The sequence below is a fragment of the Balearica regulorum genome, chromosome 4, assembly GCF_011004875.1.
Source record: "Balearica regulorum gibbericeps isolate bBalReg1 chromosome 4, bBalReg1.pri, whole genome shotgun sequence".
NCBI classification, from domain to species: domain Eukaryota; kingdom Metazoa; phylum Chordata; class Aves; order Gruiformes; family Gruidae; genus Balearica; species Balearica regulorum.
In genome coordinates this window covers 14,151,471-14,169,531 of record NC_046187.1, presented here as the reverse complement: position 1 = coordinate 14,169,531, position 18,061 = coordinate 14,151,471, and the positions used below count along the sequence as shown (strand labels likewise).

The following is an 18,061-nucleotide window of genomic DNA, read 5'->3' as shown; positions in this document are numbered from 1 at the left end:
ACAAGACATCCTCCTGGTCAATATTATGTCTCCAGTGGTGGCCAGCTTCTTGGGAAGTGCAAGAGTTCCACTGAGGCAGTGGTGGAATAATGTGACCTTAGGGTCCAGCTGTTCTTCCAGCTTCCTAGCAACTTGAGGTTGGCTGCTGTCTGGAGACATGGGGTTTCGTGTGCCCTCTGAAAAATAAAGAGTACACCTTGGAGGAAAAATGTTCTTTCCTCTGTTAAGAAGTGATGTAGGGTTTGTCTAAAGAGATCACGCTTGTCTGTGAGATCTATGTGTGTATATGTCTATAATGGGTATCTGTCTGTACCTACAGATATATACAAATGCTTTTTTAAAGAAAAATGATGCTCTCTTTTAAATGGCTAGTTTAGGAAGAATAGCTTTTTAAAGTGGTGTTTGTTTTTTTTTTTCCTGACCCACTCACTGACCCTAAAGTTCTGAAACATCCCCTGTTATTAAAAGCTTGATTACGTGCCTGCACATGTGTATAAACACAAATATGTTGTTGTTCCCATTGGTGAAGCACTTTAAAAAAAAAAAAAAAAAAAAGTAGTGAAATAGTCATAGCAAAGTAACTATAAATATTAAGGTCTCGTTCATTTTTTATTTTCTGAAAATTGTAAATTCAGATTAGCATGTTTTAATCTAAGTGGAATAGTAAATGTTTTTGTGTCTTAACAAGGCTTGTATTTTATATCTGGAAATGATGGAAGCAAAAACCATTCCATGCTAAACTGGCTGTTTCTGCTCCCGTGTGAGGGAAAGGGAGAAAAGCAGAGAAAACACCGAGTGTGTACCACAGTCCCCATTCTCTCAGCTGCAGAATAGAATAAACTTTCTGGGAAGTTATTTGGCATTTAACAGCATGTTGTACATAGGCGACCGCTGAGTGAAGCTGGCTTTTTTTGGTTGTTAATGATTTTCTTTTCTGACCTTTATAACTAATGCATCTTCTTTAAGAAGCATTTAATGTGTGAAGACAAAAGGTTGATTTTATTAATTTCTTACTTCTTTACATACAGAACCGAGAGAGAGATGGTGCCGACTGAAAGGAAATCTGCTTTTTCTAATGAAAAATAAGGTAATTCATTTTTCTGCTGCTCTTTTTTGATGTGTTAGTCTAATCCGTAAGAAATTGAATAAATCTTTTTCATGATAGTTATTGGCATTGTGCTTTTAAGGACCAGAAAAAAATCTAAAATCACTATTTTAGAAAAGTGGAGGTGAAAAAAAGCTATTGTTTGCCTTCTGTAACACTTAAGTATTCTTCATGATATCAACATCCTTTAGCTGAATCATTAGTAGTCTATGGCCACGTTCTGCTCATAACATACACGGATCTACATCCAGAATTACTCGTTTACCAAGTCCACTGGAATGATGAAAGCAAAATCTCACAGCTAAATGAGGTATTGTGGTAATGTTCAAGATGCAATTTCAGGCCCCTACTGCAATTTTTAAGTGTGGATTTGTAACTATATTTGTTATGAAATGTGGTGTTATTTTCTTTATTGTAAAGAGCAATTATATGCCTAGAATGAAGGGCCTGTGAAAATGGGGTCTGACCCCGACATGCAATGGAAGTCTTGCAGGAGCTGCTGAGTGCCCTCATTTGCCTTTGGCTTTATTAGGAGTTGAGCCCACTCATCCTCTGGAAGGAACAAGCACTAAGTGTGGAATTGCTCTTTTTCTTAGCCATTCTGTCTGATGCTATGAACACTTCTTCTGTAGATGCCTGAAAATAGAATTAGGGAGTAGTATGAAGGTCGAGACGCTTACTGTCAACAGGTAAATATTTTCTTGTTGACTTCTAGCATATTTTTATACCGTATAGACCAGCAGTTGGACAGAAATGATAGTCCTGCTTGACAGATTGTATACTCTGTTTGAAAGATTTTTTCAATGTGATATAGTGGCTTATTTTAATATAGTGATGAATGGGCACATGGTATACTTTTAAAGCAGTATTTGCTTTCAAAGCACTATTCAGGAGTGTGTGATAAATTTATATATGTATGCAAACAAAACAAGACTGTATGATGTAAAGGTTTCTCTGGTGAGAGTTTCATACGGCTGCATTCCCCTGGGTGGTAAAAGGACCAACAAGTTTTAGATAGGTGAAAGCAAACTTATGGCCATCCCTTAGTTACACCCTCATACGTTATCATTCTGCTGTATGACTTGCAGAAACTATTTTCAGTAAAGGGCTTTAAGTTTCAAACTACCCTCTTATATTCCATGTTCCTCCAAGTGTCCTATTTTCATAGGAACCTCTGGCATTTTGTAAACCAGTTTCAGGAAATATTTTGATTGACTTTGCAGCTGTGAAGAGAGGAGACTTTTGCTGAAATCAAATGTAGCTATCAGTTTGGCCATGGAAATTTAGAGAATTAATGTTACTATACTAGAGGGTTTAGTGTGGATTGGTACTCAGGGTCACGTGGTGTGTGGGTTTTTTTTAATGTGTAGATGTGCAGATGGATGGAATGAGACAATCTCAGTTTGATCAGCAAATCGACCAACCCACTAGGTCCACTCAGGCTGTTCAAATGCAAAGCTGTATTTTGAGAGATTTGGAGGATGAGACGCAAGTTAATGGTTTGTTACTGAAGTGATTTAGGCTTGCAGTAAACATATGGGAATTCCCCTTGAAATCCTGTGGTTTGACTGAACTAGTTAGATAGTTGGGTGATTTGGGTGATTTTTATCTCTCTGTCTAGGTCAGTGTTAGAAAACTGCATCTCGTTCTGATTTCCTTGTTTAAAGAAGTTTTCAAAATTTGTAGAACTTATGGAAGGAACCAGGATATTTGACAAATTTTAGCTTATCAAAAAGACTGGGAACTTGATTAATGTCAAAGTCTTTTCAAAAGATGAAAACACCTCAGGTATCTTCTTTAATGAAGGAGGTCACAATAAGAGGAAAAACTTGGAAGTTGAAGTGAGACAAATTGAAACGATTGCAGGATGATTGGCCACTGAAACCCAAGTGTGGTGAGATATAGTGGGTGCTCAGTTTTAAAATGTTACAACTTACTAAGCTCAGTACAGAGACCACTGAGTGATTAAAGAGCAGTGTCTTACAGTAGATCAAACTAAATGATGTAGCACTTTCTAGTCAGCTTATATCCTAGGAATCTGTGAAACGGTCATTTTCAGAGGCTTCATCTGTTGGGTACTGAAAAGGATAGCTTTTTTGACAGAGAGAGGTCTCTCTTGAATCTCAAATCCCTGTTTCAAAGGATGCAATTTATAGACATACTAAGTAAAACCAAAGCAATTTGTGTGCTGTGAGGACAGAAAGGAGTGTACCCTGTATTTCTTTTTTTTTTTTCCCCCCTTATCTCATTCTAGACATGAACGGGCATCCCACCTGAAGCAGATTCTTGATGTAGGAAATCATAGTTTGAATTTTGGGACTGTAGTTTGCCAGTATAATAACCAAAAATAGTCTTATTGTGAAAGTTATTAAGCATCTTAATAAGCATAGTTGCCAATTTTCAGCTTTTTAATATCCTATGGAAACCTTTGGTAATGCAAGTAATGTAGTGTGTGAAAGATGTGCCAGAACAGTGCTGATGAAGCCATGTTCCTATTTTTGTTGCTGGAACCTGACTTGGCTTATGGCTTGACATGGAAGAAAAGTAACTGATGTTTTAGAAGCTCATCTGAATGCTGAACAGTTAACTCCAGAAGTCACTGTCATGAAGTGAAGACTGATTTGCTGCTGTTCATTAATTGCTGTCAGAGGCACGTGCATGTCTTCAAATACAAATGCTTATAGTTTAATGACAGACTCATTCTAGTTTGAACGTACATTAATTATACTACTCGTATAAGAAGAATTTTCTCTATGAAATTGCAAAGGATGCTTCCTGACTTATCTGTGCTGTAAATCTTAAGCAGTGTGGCAGTGTATTTTCAATGTAGGGAAAAAATGTGGCTTATTCCTCCACTTTATCATATTTGGATGCAGCACAATAACCTATTAGACATCTTAAGGACACTTATTTTCCTTGGTCTAGCAGTGGAGTTGGTTATTTTGGACTTTGAGCTAAGCAGCAGACCTACTTGTAGGCCTGAGGCACAATCCAGCATCTGCTAGTGTTAGTGAAACTTTTGTAGACTTAAGTGTGGTGTGTGTGGTTTTGTGTGGTGTGGGTAGGTGGGTGACTTTGGGTTTTTTGAGGAGTGGTTTTTGGTTTGGGGCTTTTCAGATTGGTTTCCTACCAGATTGTATTGATTCTAGGTGCCAAAGTTATGGTGGCGAGGGGTCTGCAGGAGTGGCCTCTGAGAAAAGGTCAGGGGCTTTGCAACAGACCCACCACAGGACACAGTTGTACCCATCAGCAAAGCAAGTGGTGCCAATGGGAAAATATATTTAAGAAAGGGCAAAATGCTGCACAGGAGCGAGGAAGTGTGAGAAACAGCCCTGCAAACACCAAGGTCAGAGAAGGAGAGGAGGGATCTGCTCCGGGTGCAGGAGCAGATATTCCCCTGCAGCCTGTGGAGGAGGCCATGCCAGAGCACGTGGATGTTGCCCTGAATGATCTGCAGCCCATGGCCTGCCCATGCCAGAGCAGGTTCTCCTGGAAGGAACTGTAGCCCAAAGAGAGGACCCACGCTGGAGGAGGGAAAACGCATGAGGAGGAAGGAGTGCAGAGAAGTGTTATGGACTTCCCATAACCTGCAACCCCATTCCTCATCTCCTCTGTGCCACTTGGGGAGTGGGAAGAGGAAGAGGTAGAGGAGTTGAGAATGAAGGAGTGAAGTTGAACCTTGTGGAAAAAGGAGGATGGGAGGAGGCTGCTTTAGTTCTTGTCTTTGTTTCTCGCCATCCAGGTCTATTTTAATTGGCAATAAACTAAATTCATTTTCCCTGGGTCGAGCCTGTTTCGCCTGTGATGGTAACTGGTAAGCGATCTCTCTATCTTCATCTTGACCCATGAGCTTTTAAATTTTATTTTTTCTACCAGCTCTATTAAGAAGGGGGAGTGAGAGCAGCTGGGTGGGTGGCTGGCAGCCAGCCATGGATACCATCCCCTGTGGGGGGTTGTCTCTTGTTAATACCTTCCTGTGTAAAGTCCTAAAACCTTGAGTTTACGTGCCTAGGCTTTCTGCCCACTCCTTGGAAGCGACAAATGCATGCATTGGCGTCCTAAGAAACACAGTCTGTATACAATGCTTTTTGAAGGTAGTAGTTTTGAAACTGTGTTCCCTAAAGCCATGGTAAGCAGTGTGACCAGGCTGGGGAACTTGGTGTGTGACAGGGCTTCCAGAGAAAAGTTTGGTATTGTGCTAATCTTGGAGCCATTCTTATGGATCCTAGTCCAAAATACTTAAAAATAGTATTATTAGGTAGTGTTTTCAAAACAGTTAAGATTTGGAACTAGAAAGTGCTACGTGCCCCACCTACATGAGGTTATTTGCTTATTTACTTAGATTCTACCCCATTCCAGCCTGGCAGGTACTTTATTCCAGAACTCATCTGAGTGGGAAACAGGGAGGAAGATTTCTGGGCAACAGTTGCTAATGCATATAATAAGTATTATATACTTATGTGCCGCCTCTTGTTGACATAGGAGGGGACTTCTACTCAAAGTTTCAGACTCTTTGGGGATTGCAGTATTTGTATACTGTTGTTTTTAATTGCAGATCAGAATTTATAGCAGTGGTATTCTTTTGGTTGGTGTGTGGTGGTTGTTGTGGGTGGTTGTTTTTGGTTTTTTTTTTTTTTTTTTTAAGAATAGTGCACTTTTTCATATCAAATGTCATGCTGTGTCATTTCCTTGCTGTTTTCTGTTCATAGGTCCTTCAGAATAATATTCTGGGCTTTTTTCCCAAGAAAGAAGTAAAATGATCACACTAACCTTTCTCAATCTCTTTTAGTCCTCATGTCAATTCAGGACTTGGATTTTTTTTTTTCCTTTTCTCTCACACCTGTAGTTAAAAAAAAATAAAATCTAAATTGTTGTTTGCTATCTGTCTGTGAATTTGAAGTGGTTGCTACTGAAGTAAAGCAGCTACCTAATGCACCTATGGTTCATTTTCTCATGTACTAATATTCCCAAATGGTCATGCTGATACTTAGCCAGTTTTGTAAATTATTTTGCAATCTACATATAAAAAGACACACTAAAAAGTACAACTATGTTTTTAATCTCAGTAATAGCTCCAGAGGGCCCATTATGTTCTATTGAGTAAACATTTTGACATTCCTACTTATTTTTGAATATGTATTTAGGAATTTATTTAAAAATGGATTTTTGATCAATAGTCTGTAGTGGATTCTCTAGGAGAGTCATTAGTGTCTCTTCTGTAAATCTTTCTTAGTTTATGGTTTAATGATCCTGTGGCAGTAACCATTCCAATCCGTTAGGTCAGTTTGTCCGTGCACTGGCTCAGTAAACTCATGCTGCTTTTGTGTGTGAAAGGTCGCCTTTTTAGACTTTTATGATGTATTGATTTTTAAAAAATTATCATGTAGAAGGGAGGAAGTTTAGTTATACGGATGACTGTACTTAAATGCTGCTATGAGTGGCAAAAGAATCTTAAATTAACAGTCATATTTCACACACAAAATTATAAATCTGTCATTTTCTCCAAAGAATGCTGTGGTAGCTAGCTTGTATGGCATGTTCATACTGCAATGAATCTATATGCATGTTTCCTAACTTCCTAAACCCAAGGATTTACATTGAAGAAATGACAAACTTAACTACACAGGTCTAAGTTGGAGTGCTATAATACACCTAATGCTAGAGAGAATTAAGTAAAAGGTAGTGAATATTTTTGAGACTTCTCTTGTAAAGAATTACCTTTCCTTAAAACAAATGCATTGTTGGGCTTAAGATTTTATGGACAAGATTAATGAGCAAATGTAAATGGTTGTGCTGTCAATAATTGTAAGCTTTCTTGCAATGTTTGTGAAAGCTTAACATAAATTATGTTGTTATAGCATTTATCACAAGTGTAATGTATTATTAACAGTTGGCAGAAAAGCCTTAAAGTAAGATTTCAGATTGATTCATAAATCAATAATCAGAGAACCACGTGCAAAGTTGAAATAATAGAATAATGACATACTTCTGAGGTTCTGATGTGAATGACATTGTAATACAGCTGTGAAAATGTTATTCAGGTTTTCATGGCATAGTTTTATGTAAGTTTTGCCATAAAAATGTGAGAATGTATCAATAAATTTTCTCTGCAGTCAGGCGTACACAATGTCTTTTCAGCATTTCAGCTGTAAGGCTTTAGTATTTTCCTTTCCAATTCCATATCTTTTAAATATTCTTACAGAGTGAGGTTGCTTTATTTATATTGAAGCTGTGGAGCATTTTCTGGTCTGTTGGACTATGGGGTTTTCTCTGTGTGGTTTAGCATTTTGTATGTCAGTGATCTCTCCAGGCCATCTTGAAATAAAAGTGTCTCTTCTGGCTAAAGATGTACTTTTTATAAACCATTTTTCAGCAGTGATTTCAATTTTCTAGAGCATGCTCTGTATCAGTTTAAGTGTTAAGGTCTGAGCAGCCAGAATAAGTGTTGCTGCATTATGTAGCGCTGCTTTGGGATTGCATGTCATTGCTAATTTGGGGGTGGTTTTTTTGGCTAAATACTACGTGTATGATACTGGTTATGGCCATGTTTTGTAATATGTGTAAGCTGAGAAGCAGATTAAGTCAATCTATGTTTGTAATATAATATCCCTTGAGTAAGTTTCAGTAAAATATGTTGTTGGTGTGTTGGTAAGATTTTGATTTACAGTAGGAAGTGTGCTAAATAAAGAAGGAAGCAGAAAACAGCAGATCTGGAAGCTGTATCTCCCCTTACATTGCTCAACAGTCTTAATGTTTCTGAGCACTCTCAGCCCCAACCTTGCGTGTACTTCTGCCCACGCTTAACTGAGATGTGAGTTGCCCTCCTCTGTTGGAATGAGGGGGTTGTATGTATGTAACAGTACACACATGTGCACTTACAGAAGTTAAATATCGGGCAGTATTCAGTTAAGAACTCAAATTTAGTTGTGTTGAGAGAAGGGATGTTGCCAGTGGGCTCTTTAACTTGCTTTAGTAAGGTATTGTGTCCCCTTACTGTAGTCATGCATTCAAGTCAGTGACATATCTTGTGTATGTTTAAAGTCACTTACTTAAGCTGGGCCTATTTTCAAATAACCAGTAGTGTTCCCCCTTATGTTATACTGTAAAGGCATTTAGAATGCTTATTTTTTTGCGTATCTTAAATAGTAGATTTTTTTCAAGATTTTGTGATGATTTTAGCCATATTGGGTTTGAAGAGTGCTATACATAAAATCTATGCTAGTTGAATGCTGTAAACTCTAGCCTTAAAACCCCACTAAGCATGATGTACATAATGCCAATGTAACGTAAGGAGGGAGGAAGCTGCTGTCTTCACAGTGCTCATTGTTGTGGTTTAACCCCGGCTGGCATCTAAGCACCACACAGCTGCTTGTGTGCTCCCCTACATGATGAGGGATGAGGGAGGAGAATTAGAAGAGTAAACGTGAGAAAACTTGTGGGTTGAGATAAAGACAGTTTAATAGGTAAAGCAAAAGCTGTGCACACAAGCAAAGCAAAACAAGGAATTCATTCACCACTTCCCATCATGGGCAGACGTTCAGCTGTCTCCAGAAAAGTAGGGCTCCACATGTAATGGTTACTTGGGAAGGCAAATGCCATCACTCCAAATGTACCCTTCTTCCCCTCAGCTTTGTATGCTGAGCATGATGTCATATGGTATGGAATATCTCTTTGGTTAGTTGGGGTCAGCTGTCCTGGCCATGTTCCCTCCCAACGCTCTGTGCACCTCCAGCCTACTTGCCAGTGGGGTGAGAAGCAGAAAAGGCTTCGGCTCTGTGTAAGCACTGCTCAGCAGTAATGAAAACAGCCCTGTGTCATCAACACTGTTTTCAGCACAAATCCAAAACACAGCCCTGTACTAGCTACTGTGAAGAAAATTAAATCTATCCCAGCCAAAACCAGCTATGATGGGTTGACCCTGGCTGAGGGCCAGGTGCCCACCAGAGCTGCTCTATCACTCCCCTCCTTCACTAGACAGGGGAGAAAAAGTACAACGAAAAAAGAAAAAAAACTTATGGGTCGAGATAAGGACAGGGAGAGATCGTTCTCTAATTATGATCACGAGCAAAACAGACTGAACTTAGTAATAAATAAGATGAATTTCCTCTCTAAGCAAAACAGAGTAGAGGAATGAGAAATAAAATCAAATCTTAAAACACCTCCCCCCACCCCTCCCATCTTCCCAGGCTCAACTTCACTCCTGGCTTCAACCTCCACCCCCAGCAGCGGGACAGGGAGTGGGGGTTATGGTCAGTTTATCACGTGGTGTTTCTGCTGCTTCTTCATCCTCGGGGGGAGGACTCCTCATTCTTCCCCTGCTCCAACATGGAGTCCCTCTCATGGGAGACAGTCCTTCACGAACTGCTCCAATGTGAGTCTTTCCCACGGGCTACAGTCCTTCACGAACTGCTCCAGTGTGGGTCTCTCCCATGGGGTGCAGACCTTCAGGAACAGACTGCTCCAGCGTGGGTCCCCCACAGGGTCACAAGTCCGGTCAGCAAACCTGCTCTGGCGTGGGCTCCTCTCTCCACGGATCCACAGGTCCTGCCAGGAGCTTGCTCCAGCGCGGGCTTCCCACGGGGTCACAGCCTCCTTCAGGTGCCTCCACCTGCTCCAGCATGGGGTCTTCCACAGGCTGCAGGTGGAATCTCTACACCCCCTCATCCTTCCTCCATGGGCTGCAGGGGGACAGCCTGCTTCACCATGGTCTTCACCATGGGCTGCAGGGGAATCTTGCACCGGCACCTGGAGCACCTCCTGCCCCTCCTTCTGCACTGACTTTGGTGTCTGCAGATGTTCTTACATCTTCTCACTCCTCTCTCTGGCTGCAAAACCTCTCTCAACTGTTTTTTTTCCTTCTTAAATATGTTATCACAGAGGCGCTGATTGGCTTGGCCTTGGCCAGTGGCGGGTCTGTCTTGGAGCCAGCTGGCATTGGCTCTGTCAGACACGGGGGAAGCTTCTGGCAGCTTCTCACAGAAGCCACCCCTGTAGCCTCCCCTGCTACCAAAACCTTGCCGTGCAAAACCAACACACCAGCACACTCATGAAGAGGTAATGTGGGAAGCATGAAATTGTCTGAAATAGTTGGGGCAGAACAGTAAGCAGACAAGCAAAACTCTTGATTTCCTTAGTAGCTGTTCCTCCGAAGCAGTTGTAGACCTGACCCAGACCCATATGTTTTAGGAGTTACACAGACCACTGCAAGCCCAGTGACACCAGAAAACCCTGTTGTCTTCGCGTAGCAAGGGCATACTGAGCTTTCGTTACTGAGAGCCTGTGCAGTACCGCTAAGGTATGTGTGCTGACTGTTGTTGCAGCCTACTTTCCAACAGTACTTGAAAATGCAATTTATAATCATCAAATAATGAGAATAATTATTATCTCCTATTTTTACTATGAACTGAAAGACTTTATATTTCTTTTTCCAGCTTAACAGGATCCTGGCAAGCCCTACTGCCTTTTTGCCATCTTTGATTCTCTAATTTATGTTGCTGCTTCTCCTTCCTGCTTCCAGATGTTACTGACTTGCTCTCTAGATAGTGAAGCCCTCCCTTCCCTTCCGTGGCTGTTGCAGGCAGCCCTTTCTTATAACATGCGCTTGCTTTGATAATTCTATTCTGACTCTTGGTTTTCTTCTGTGTTGACTTTCATCTCTTGCTTAACTTGTTCCATAATGTCTTTCTTTCCTTTAGCTTTTTCATGGCATAAGTATGCTTTAATCCTTCCTTTTTTTGTGCCTACCTGTCCTTGACCTGCCTGCTTCCCCAGCCGTGCCCATTACTCTCTTTGATACCTGAAGTCTCTTGCTACTTAGTTTACAGTGTTACCCCTTGCATTTCTATCCCAGTATCCTCCCTGTTCTGTTGCTGTCCCTTACACTCACAGAACAGTCTTTTACTAATCTCCTTTGAATAACCTCTTCTGAACAAGAGGTAAGAATAATCTCTCTTGTTCATGCAACTGTCTACCACTTCCAACACTAGCTCACCCCTCTGACTGTGACTCTGTTTTCTCCTGGTCATTCTCAACTTCTTCCTTTGACTTTATTTTTGGGGGGGATTCATGTTGTACTGTACATAGAGTTAAAGTATATGAGAAAAATGTAACTTAAAACTCCATATTCTTCAGTACTAAATTGTGTCTAGATCTGCTTCAGTAGCTGTTTGTCCAACTGCACTTTCATCTTGCCTTTCAGAGACCTCTTCCTGTGTGTTTAGCCATGAATTCAATTTCAATGGGAATTTTACAGCTGCTTAATCTTTCTTGTGAGGTTCTTCCTCCCATTGCTTTTGATGGCTGAAGCGAACATCACTTCTCTTCCTGCTACTTGTACCATTTTAGCATTGCTTTCAACAGGAATGTGTTTCTAAGTAGTTGTGTTCTGGCTATGTCTGTGTCTTGCAGATACTTTTGAAGATAGACCACTCTCTAGCTCTCTGTCACCTAAAACTCTGGACTGGAATAATCTTATTTTGCTTTTTCATTTACTTCTGACCTTGAGAAAGATGAGATTTGGGTATAACCATTAGAGCTCTTGCAAAAATAATTTTCTTAGGCTTTTTTTTTTTACTATTACTCTTTCCTTTGTATCTGACTCTTGCATCCTTCGTTTTGTAAGCTCTTTGTTTTCACTGTGAAGATTTTTTCCAGTCTCCAGTACCTTTCCTGTTCTTCATTTACAGTTACCGTGATTCTGAGCTGTGTCCAGCACACAATCCTACTTTTAGATCTGTGAAAGCAACAAAGTAGTACTAAAGCAAGACACTTACTAACAAGGGTAATCTTGTTATCTTCCTTTAAGTTCTGCCTCTACAAATCTTTACTATGATGCTTACAAGAAGTTCACAAAGATAATGCCTTTTTTAATGTTTGTGGGCTCTCACCTGGGCTGACACAGGCTTGCATGTCTGTGGTGTACAAACTGTCCAAATTTCTTGTGCTTTTACATCTATGTTCTGTATCTCTACAATGGATAATATCATTGGGTCCAGTGGTCCTTGATCTGTGTTCGTAAATGCTGTGGGGATATATATAAACATTTAATCTGAGCAAATCACTGAATTTGTAAATGTTACCTAATGGAATTAGCTAGATTTTTTTATACATGTGTATATATATACACACTTGTTTGTGTTCTCCACTATTCCTGCAGCAATTGGTATGTTATAACTGCATAATACATGGAATTGTATATGCTACGATTACATAACTGGCAGTAATCAAGAACCAATCTTCTTTAGAATAGATAATTGTGTAGATAACAGTATTTAACAAAAGGTTATAGAGCATCCCTGTGAGGTTCTGTCTTGGTTCACTGGCTCTTGCTGTATTTGGTGTTGCAGTGAACCCTGTGGTGGTTCTCAGAGCGTGGGGTCTCGCGGGTGTTTTTGTTGGGCAGCTTCATGCAGAGCTGCAGCAGCTCCTGGGGCTGAGTAGGCATTTGCAATTTGAGCTAAGTTTGCAAGATCAAGACTCTATTAGCTTCCATAGCTATTTTGGGAGACTTGGGTGAGAATTTTTACAATGCAAGCTACGGTTTTTAGAGGTGACTGGTTGTGGTGAGGGAAGACCTGATAGCTATATTGGAAACAAGATAGCTGTCTGGTTGTGGTGAGGGAAGACCTGATAGCTATATTGGAAACAAGAAAGGGTTTGAAACACTGTGTGCAAGTGCTGAGCGAGCAATGTGTAACAGTCACTAGCTGAGTAGACTGCAACTAAAATACTTAGTGGTTACCTCATTGAATATTAGCTTTCAACAAGTCAAAGATACCTAGGGATGGAGGAAGACTAATAATAACCAGTGCATTAACAGGGTACACTAAGAGACAACTCCTGCTGCAATCTGTAAATCTGCGTTAAAGGGAATCATGGAAATGTTTTGGTTTGTGTTCTGAAGCTGGTATTGACTACAGCTGGAAGACCTGCTTGGCCTATGAAACTGTTTCACTTCAGAACACATCCCAGCGAAGAGCCCCTTGGGAGGATAAAACTCTATCAGGCCAAGCACAGAACTGGCACTTTTGATTACATTAATCTAAATGGGGATATTACTTCTAAGAGAAAATGTTGTGAAATAAAGATTGATTAAGGATTGATCTTAGAAATAGTGTACCTACATTTCTTTAGTCCTGAGTGACTAATAGTCAAAGGAAGAACCCCCACTCTTTAGTTAAAAAACAACCAAAACCCACTCCAGAAAGCAATGGGTTGCATCACTTTTCTTCTGTATAAGGCAGTAAACCAGTTGGTCAGGATACTGTTGCTAAACTCTTACTTCACTGGAAGGGGCCTGTGCCTGATATGAAGTATTATTCATGCTTCATTATCCTGTTGGATAGATAATGTAGCCTGGCTGCCAGTTTGTGCATGCTGGGCTTTTCTATTGAATCAGTTTGTCTCGTTTTAGAATATAACCTCAGCTTAAGTTGCTTTATATTTTGTTTATAATGGAAGTTGTCAGTAGATGGCAGCAGTAATCTCTTCAGATAATAGTTTTAGGTTACCAGCCAAATGAACATCTTATGCTAATGTTAACTAATCCTAAGAAAAAACACACTACTGAGGTAATTCACTGAGGGCAAAATTTGCTTTTATTTTTGGCCTAATGCAGGATTTTGAAGCTGGGGATGCTGATTAACCTCGGTTTGGACTTTTATGAGCAGGATGATGAGAGAAGGAGGGAAGCCAGAGGAATACATGTACAGCTAGAGTTGTCTTGTAGCTGCAAAGGGATTGATGCCAGCCAGCCCAAGGAATTCATGGGCAGACCCCCTTGTACTATCAAAGAAGATCTTCTAGCTAGTCTGTGCTTGTCCTACCATTAGTGAAGGCTGTATTTAGCAGAAGGGAGGAGAGGAGCTGTGCATACATATACATCAGGATGCTGCTCTTAAAAAATGCATTCCAGCTGACTCTAACTAGATTTTTTTTAATTTATTTCCTACTGCTTGCTACTGTGGTAGCTCTCAAGTTTGAGAGCAGCCTGATCTATGCTGTAGTCTCTACCCCTTTAGGGAGTGAAGCACTCTTTCTTTTCTGTCGTTCTGAGCAGGGTTGACTTAGGAGGATGTGCTATGGCTGCTGACAAGTGCTTCAGGGAGGGGCTGTGTTCCCCCTCTTGAGGGGTAGCTGTACAGCTATACAACCCAGCTACCATGACTTGGTTGTGGTAAGGAGGGACTTCTATGTGTCATCTTGGTATCATCATGGGGATGAGTGTGGTGAGGACAAGGTCCTGGTCACACTGGGACCAGAAGGTGTTTTAGGACGGTGGTGGGAAGGGGAGGGAAAGAGGTCAGCTAGATAGTGGGTAGCCATGCTTCCACAGACTCCTGGCTTTGCCAGGAAGAGAAATGCTGGGTTTTATATCTGTCTCTCACTCTGAGATTTAATGAGATTTCCTTTTTCTCTGAATAATTTGAGTACCTCTAATTTATAAGAAAGGCTGTAGTGCTATTCTAGCCTCACATTTATTTGGTTTGTCAGCAGCTACTAATGACTGTTAAGGACAAAACGGTGCCTTCTCCTTCAGTATCTTCACTAAGCATTACCATTTACTATTCCCTTTCTTTTTCTGACCAGCCCTGAGAACTGAGCTGAATTCTCCACAGTGCCACCAGAACTTACTTGCTGACTGATAGCTAATTTTAAGTCCTATGTTATAAAAGTGGTTATGTGTTTTGCCAAATGTGCACTTATCAGCACAGAATTTTATTTAATACGTTATCACTTGGTTGGTAATGATACTGAAACCCTGCAGCTTTGCCTTTGGTTTTAGGTTTGAGTCTGTTTTGTTGGCATTAGCAAATGTTACCATGTCACTATATAGATCCTTATTCCTGGACATCTATTAATACAAGATGTCTGCCTTTAAGATCTTGCAGTGTAATTTTTCCAAGCAATTAGTGAAGGACCTTGTAAAACTTTAAAAAAAAAAAAAAAAGTTAATGTATGCTACACCAATGCTTCAGATAACTCTAACAGGTTTGTGACAAAACCTGTTAATTCTTTACCTTCCTATTATTATTTAATTTTGTAACTTTCTCTTATTATGTATTCTATTTTCTACCCATTTGTCCAGCAAAGAGGAGTTCTTCAATAGAAAAACTTGAAATCTACCTGCTTGTAGAAGATTGGTAATACTAATCACAGGCGAGGATTGGCTGGGATATTAACCTAACTTTATTTTTTTTTTAGGGTAAGTTAAACACGTTTTTTAAAAACAAAAAAAACCCAAAAACCCCCAACCCAAACTGAAAATGTTACCTAGATTAATCAAAAACTTGTCCTTGATGGTACTTAAAACTTTATTGTAGCTACCTAATAGAAGTTCGTAAGAAGTGAAAGGTGGGTAGAACAATCTGTGGCTGAAATCACACATACTCCATTTTCTGTTGTAGAAAGAAGGAAACAATGGCAGATCTGACATTACAGAGAATTACTAGGTTTGGGAGAGTCTTGGTTGTGTGGTTTTGTGGGATTTTATTTGGTTTTGCTTTGGTTTTAATTATTTTTTTTCCCTAACTCTCAATACAATTCCAGCTAACACCTTAGTGGGTTTTTTGGTGCTATATTTTTGTTTTGTGTATTGTGGGGTTTTCTTTGGTGGTTTTTTTTCTTCTGTTTTATCACATGCATCTGGCCTTTAGTTTGTTCTTGGCTTACTCAAGTTCTTAGACTGTGGCTTTTCTTGACTCTTTACAGATACACACAATATCAGGCAGACTTTTCAGACTTTTGCCATTGACCTTTCCTTTAGAGCAATATTTAGAAAGAATAGAACAGATATGAAACAAAAGTTTGTGAAACAAAAATGGATATCTAGGTACTGTTTCAGAAGGGTATTAAAAGCTTTCCTAACATAAGAACATTCTGAAATATTCCCATGAGAGAAGATAAGCTTCAGCATTGCCAATAATGTCTCCTTTTTATCATAGCCTAACATGCTAGTGCTAATGGATCAGTTCTTTAGAGGATGACAATTAATTCTATTTCTGTTAAGTGCATTGCAGATACTGCTGCAGCATGGTACCTGAGTGACAAGCTCCTGTGTCCTACCACCATCAGGTGGTTTGATTTCATTGGAGTAGGGATTACAGAATGCAGTGCTACTGCTTTGTTAGCAGATATATCAATGATTATGAAGAATCTGCGGCTGTTTGCTGTCTCCTTTGTTTTTTGCGGGAGTTATTTTGATGGTGGTTTGTTGATGTGCTACACAGTTGAAGTGAAAGGAAAAAAAAATAAATCATTTGTTCCTTTAAAAAAAAAAAAATTAAATCTCCTCTATGTCCTAAAATAGCCAGGAACACACCACCATTTCAAAATCAATAGGTGAAACTGCTTTCAGCTGACACAGTCTTTGGTTTTATGGGTATCTCCTAGGTACATAGGAAGGTTAAATAAACAGACTTAAATTCTAATGGGACATTTTGAGGATTAATGTCAATATAGTCCAAGGGCATAATGGGATTCAGTAAGAGGCCAACATGTTTGGCATTACAGAATGGATTTTAGAGAAATAAATACAGTGTACAGCAGTATTTTCAGTGTTTGAGGAGCAAGACTTTTTTTATCAATGGTCTGGGTTTTATGAAAGCTTTAATAGATTCCACTCTGCTCAATGTTATTTTAATAGCCATGTATGGCTATCTCAAGCAACTCCAAAGATTATTAACAAGCTGATTAATTCTTTGAGATATATGGAGCAGTAAGGAAATGTAGGGGTTTTTTTTTCTTTTTTTCTTAAGTGAAAATGGCTGGAGAGAGAGAATAAAAAGGGGAGGAAGAAGCGTTAGGATGGTATAGGATTTCCGGGATGTGTCCTTCCTCTTCTTTTGTGTATTGACCCTGCTGTTTTCTTTTCTTCTTTGGGGAAATTTTGTACAGACTTTAAGGAGTTAAGACTTATGTCTGGAATGCTGGAGACATGGCAGCTACCAGAAGCCAAGTTATTGTTTGGAATGTTTCTGACTTCCTCTGCGTTTCTCTTTAATGAATACAGCAACTTTCATCAGACTCGTGGGAAGTACTTCTGTTTTCCCTGAGGTTTTTTTTTTTCTACCAATCATTCTTTTTTGATCCACAGTATAGACATACACAGAAGCAAAGTCTTCTAATTGATCCTGCAAATTTCATCAAACACTTTAAAGACCTATCTTACACTTTAAAAATGGGTTTAAGGTATTGGTGCTTACTGTGTTTTGTCTTGGAATCTTTCTTTTTGCGATCATCAGTTATCACAGTATAATTGTGTTGAAAAGGCAGGATTGGAGACTTTTTTCTGGTGCTGGTCGGAACAAGCTGTGCTGCACTTTTATCACAGTTTCAGTTAACTTGCCTGTGGAAAAAACTACACCAAACTCCATTCTATAGGTTATAATATTAATATTTTGAAGTAATTTCAAGGTTGAGAACTGTGCTGTGAAACTAGGACACAAACACTGCAAATTCCTGTGGCGAAAAAATAACTAACACTTGAGTAGTGACTATTAAAACTTAGGTGTTTGCCTAGCTTGTTAAGAAAGATGTGAATTGAAGGGAAAAGAGTATGTTTTTATATGCATTAATGCTAAAAATTGTAAAGAATTATTTGAAATGCTAAATAATATAGACTGGGGAGAATTGCAGGTGAGAAGCGATAGGATGGGAGGAAACAGCCTCAAGTTGTGCCCATGGGAGATTGAAATTGGATATTAGGAAAAATTTCTTTGAGCACGGGAACAGGCTGCCCAGGGAAGTGGTTGAGTTGCCATCCCTGGAGGTATTTAAAAGATGTGCAGATGTGACACTTAGGGACATGGTTTAGTGGTGGGCTTGGCAGTGCTGGGTTAACTGTTGGACTCAATCTTAAAGGTCTTTTCTAATCTAAATGATTCTGTGATTCTGTATGTCAACAAAAGCCTGAAAGACTGTGACGCTCTGCCTGTGCTGCAATCCAGAGGTCCGTGT

At 39.7% G+C, this 18,061-nt stretch overlaps 1 protein-coding gene across 2 annotated transcripts in view; it reads left to right on the top strand.

Moving 5' to 3' along the window:
- Positions 1 to 18,061, top strand: part of INPP4B (inositol polyphosphate-4-phosphatase type II B) — a 335,694-nt gene that overhangs the window by 44,261 nt on the left and 273,372 nt on the right. For both annotated transcript variants that reach the window (XM_075751208.1, XM_075751207.1), the window contains exon 2: positions 1,029 to 1,087. In XM_075751208.1, the coding sequence (XP_075607323.1) occupies positions 1,076 to 1,087 (12 nt within the window). In that variant the 5' untranslated portion in view covers positions 1,029 to 1,075. The remainder of the gene's footprint in view (positions 1 to 1,028; positions 1,088 to 18,061) is intronic.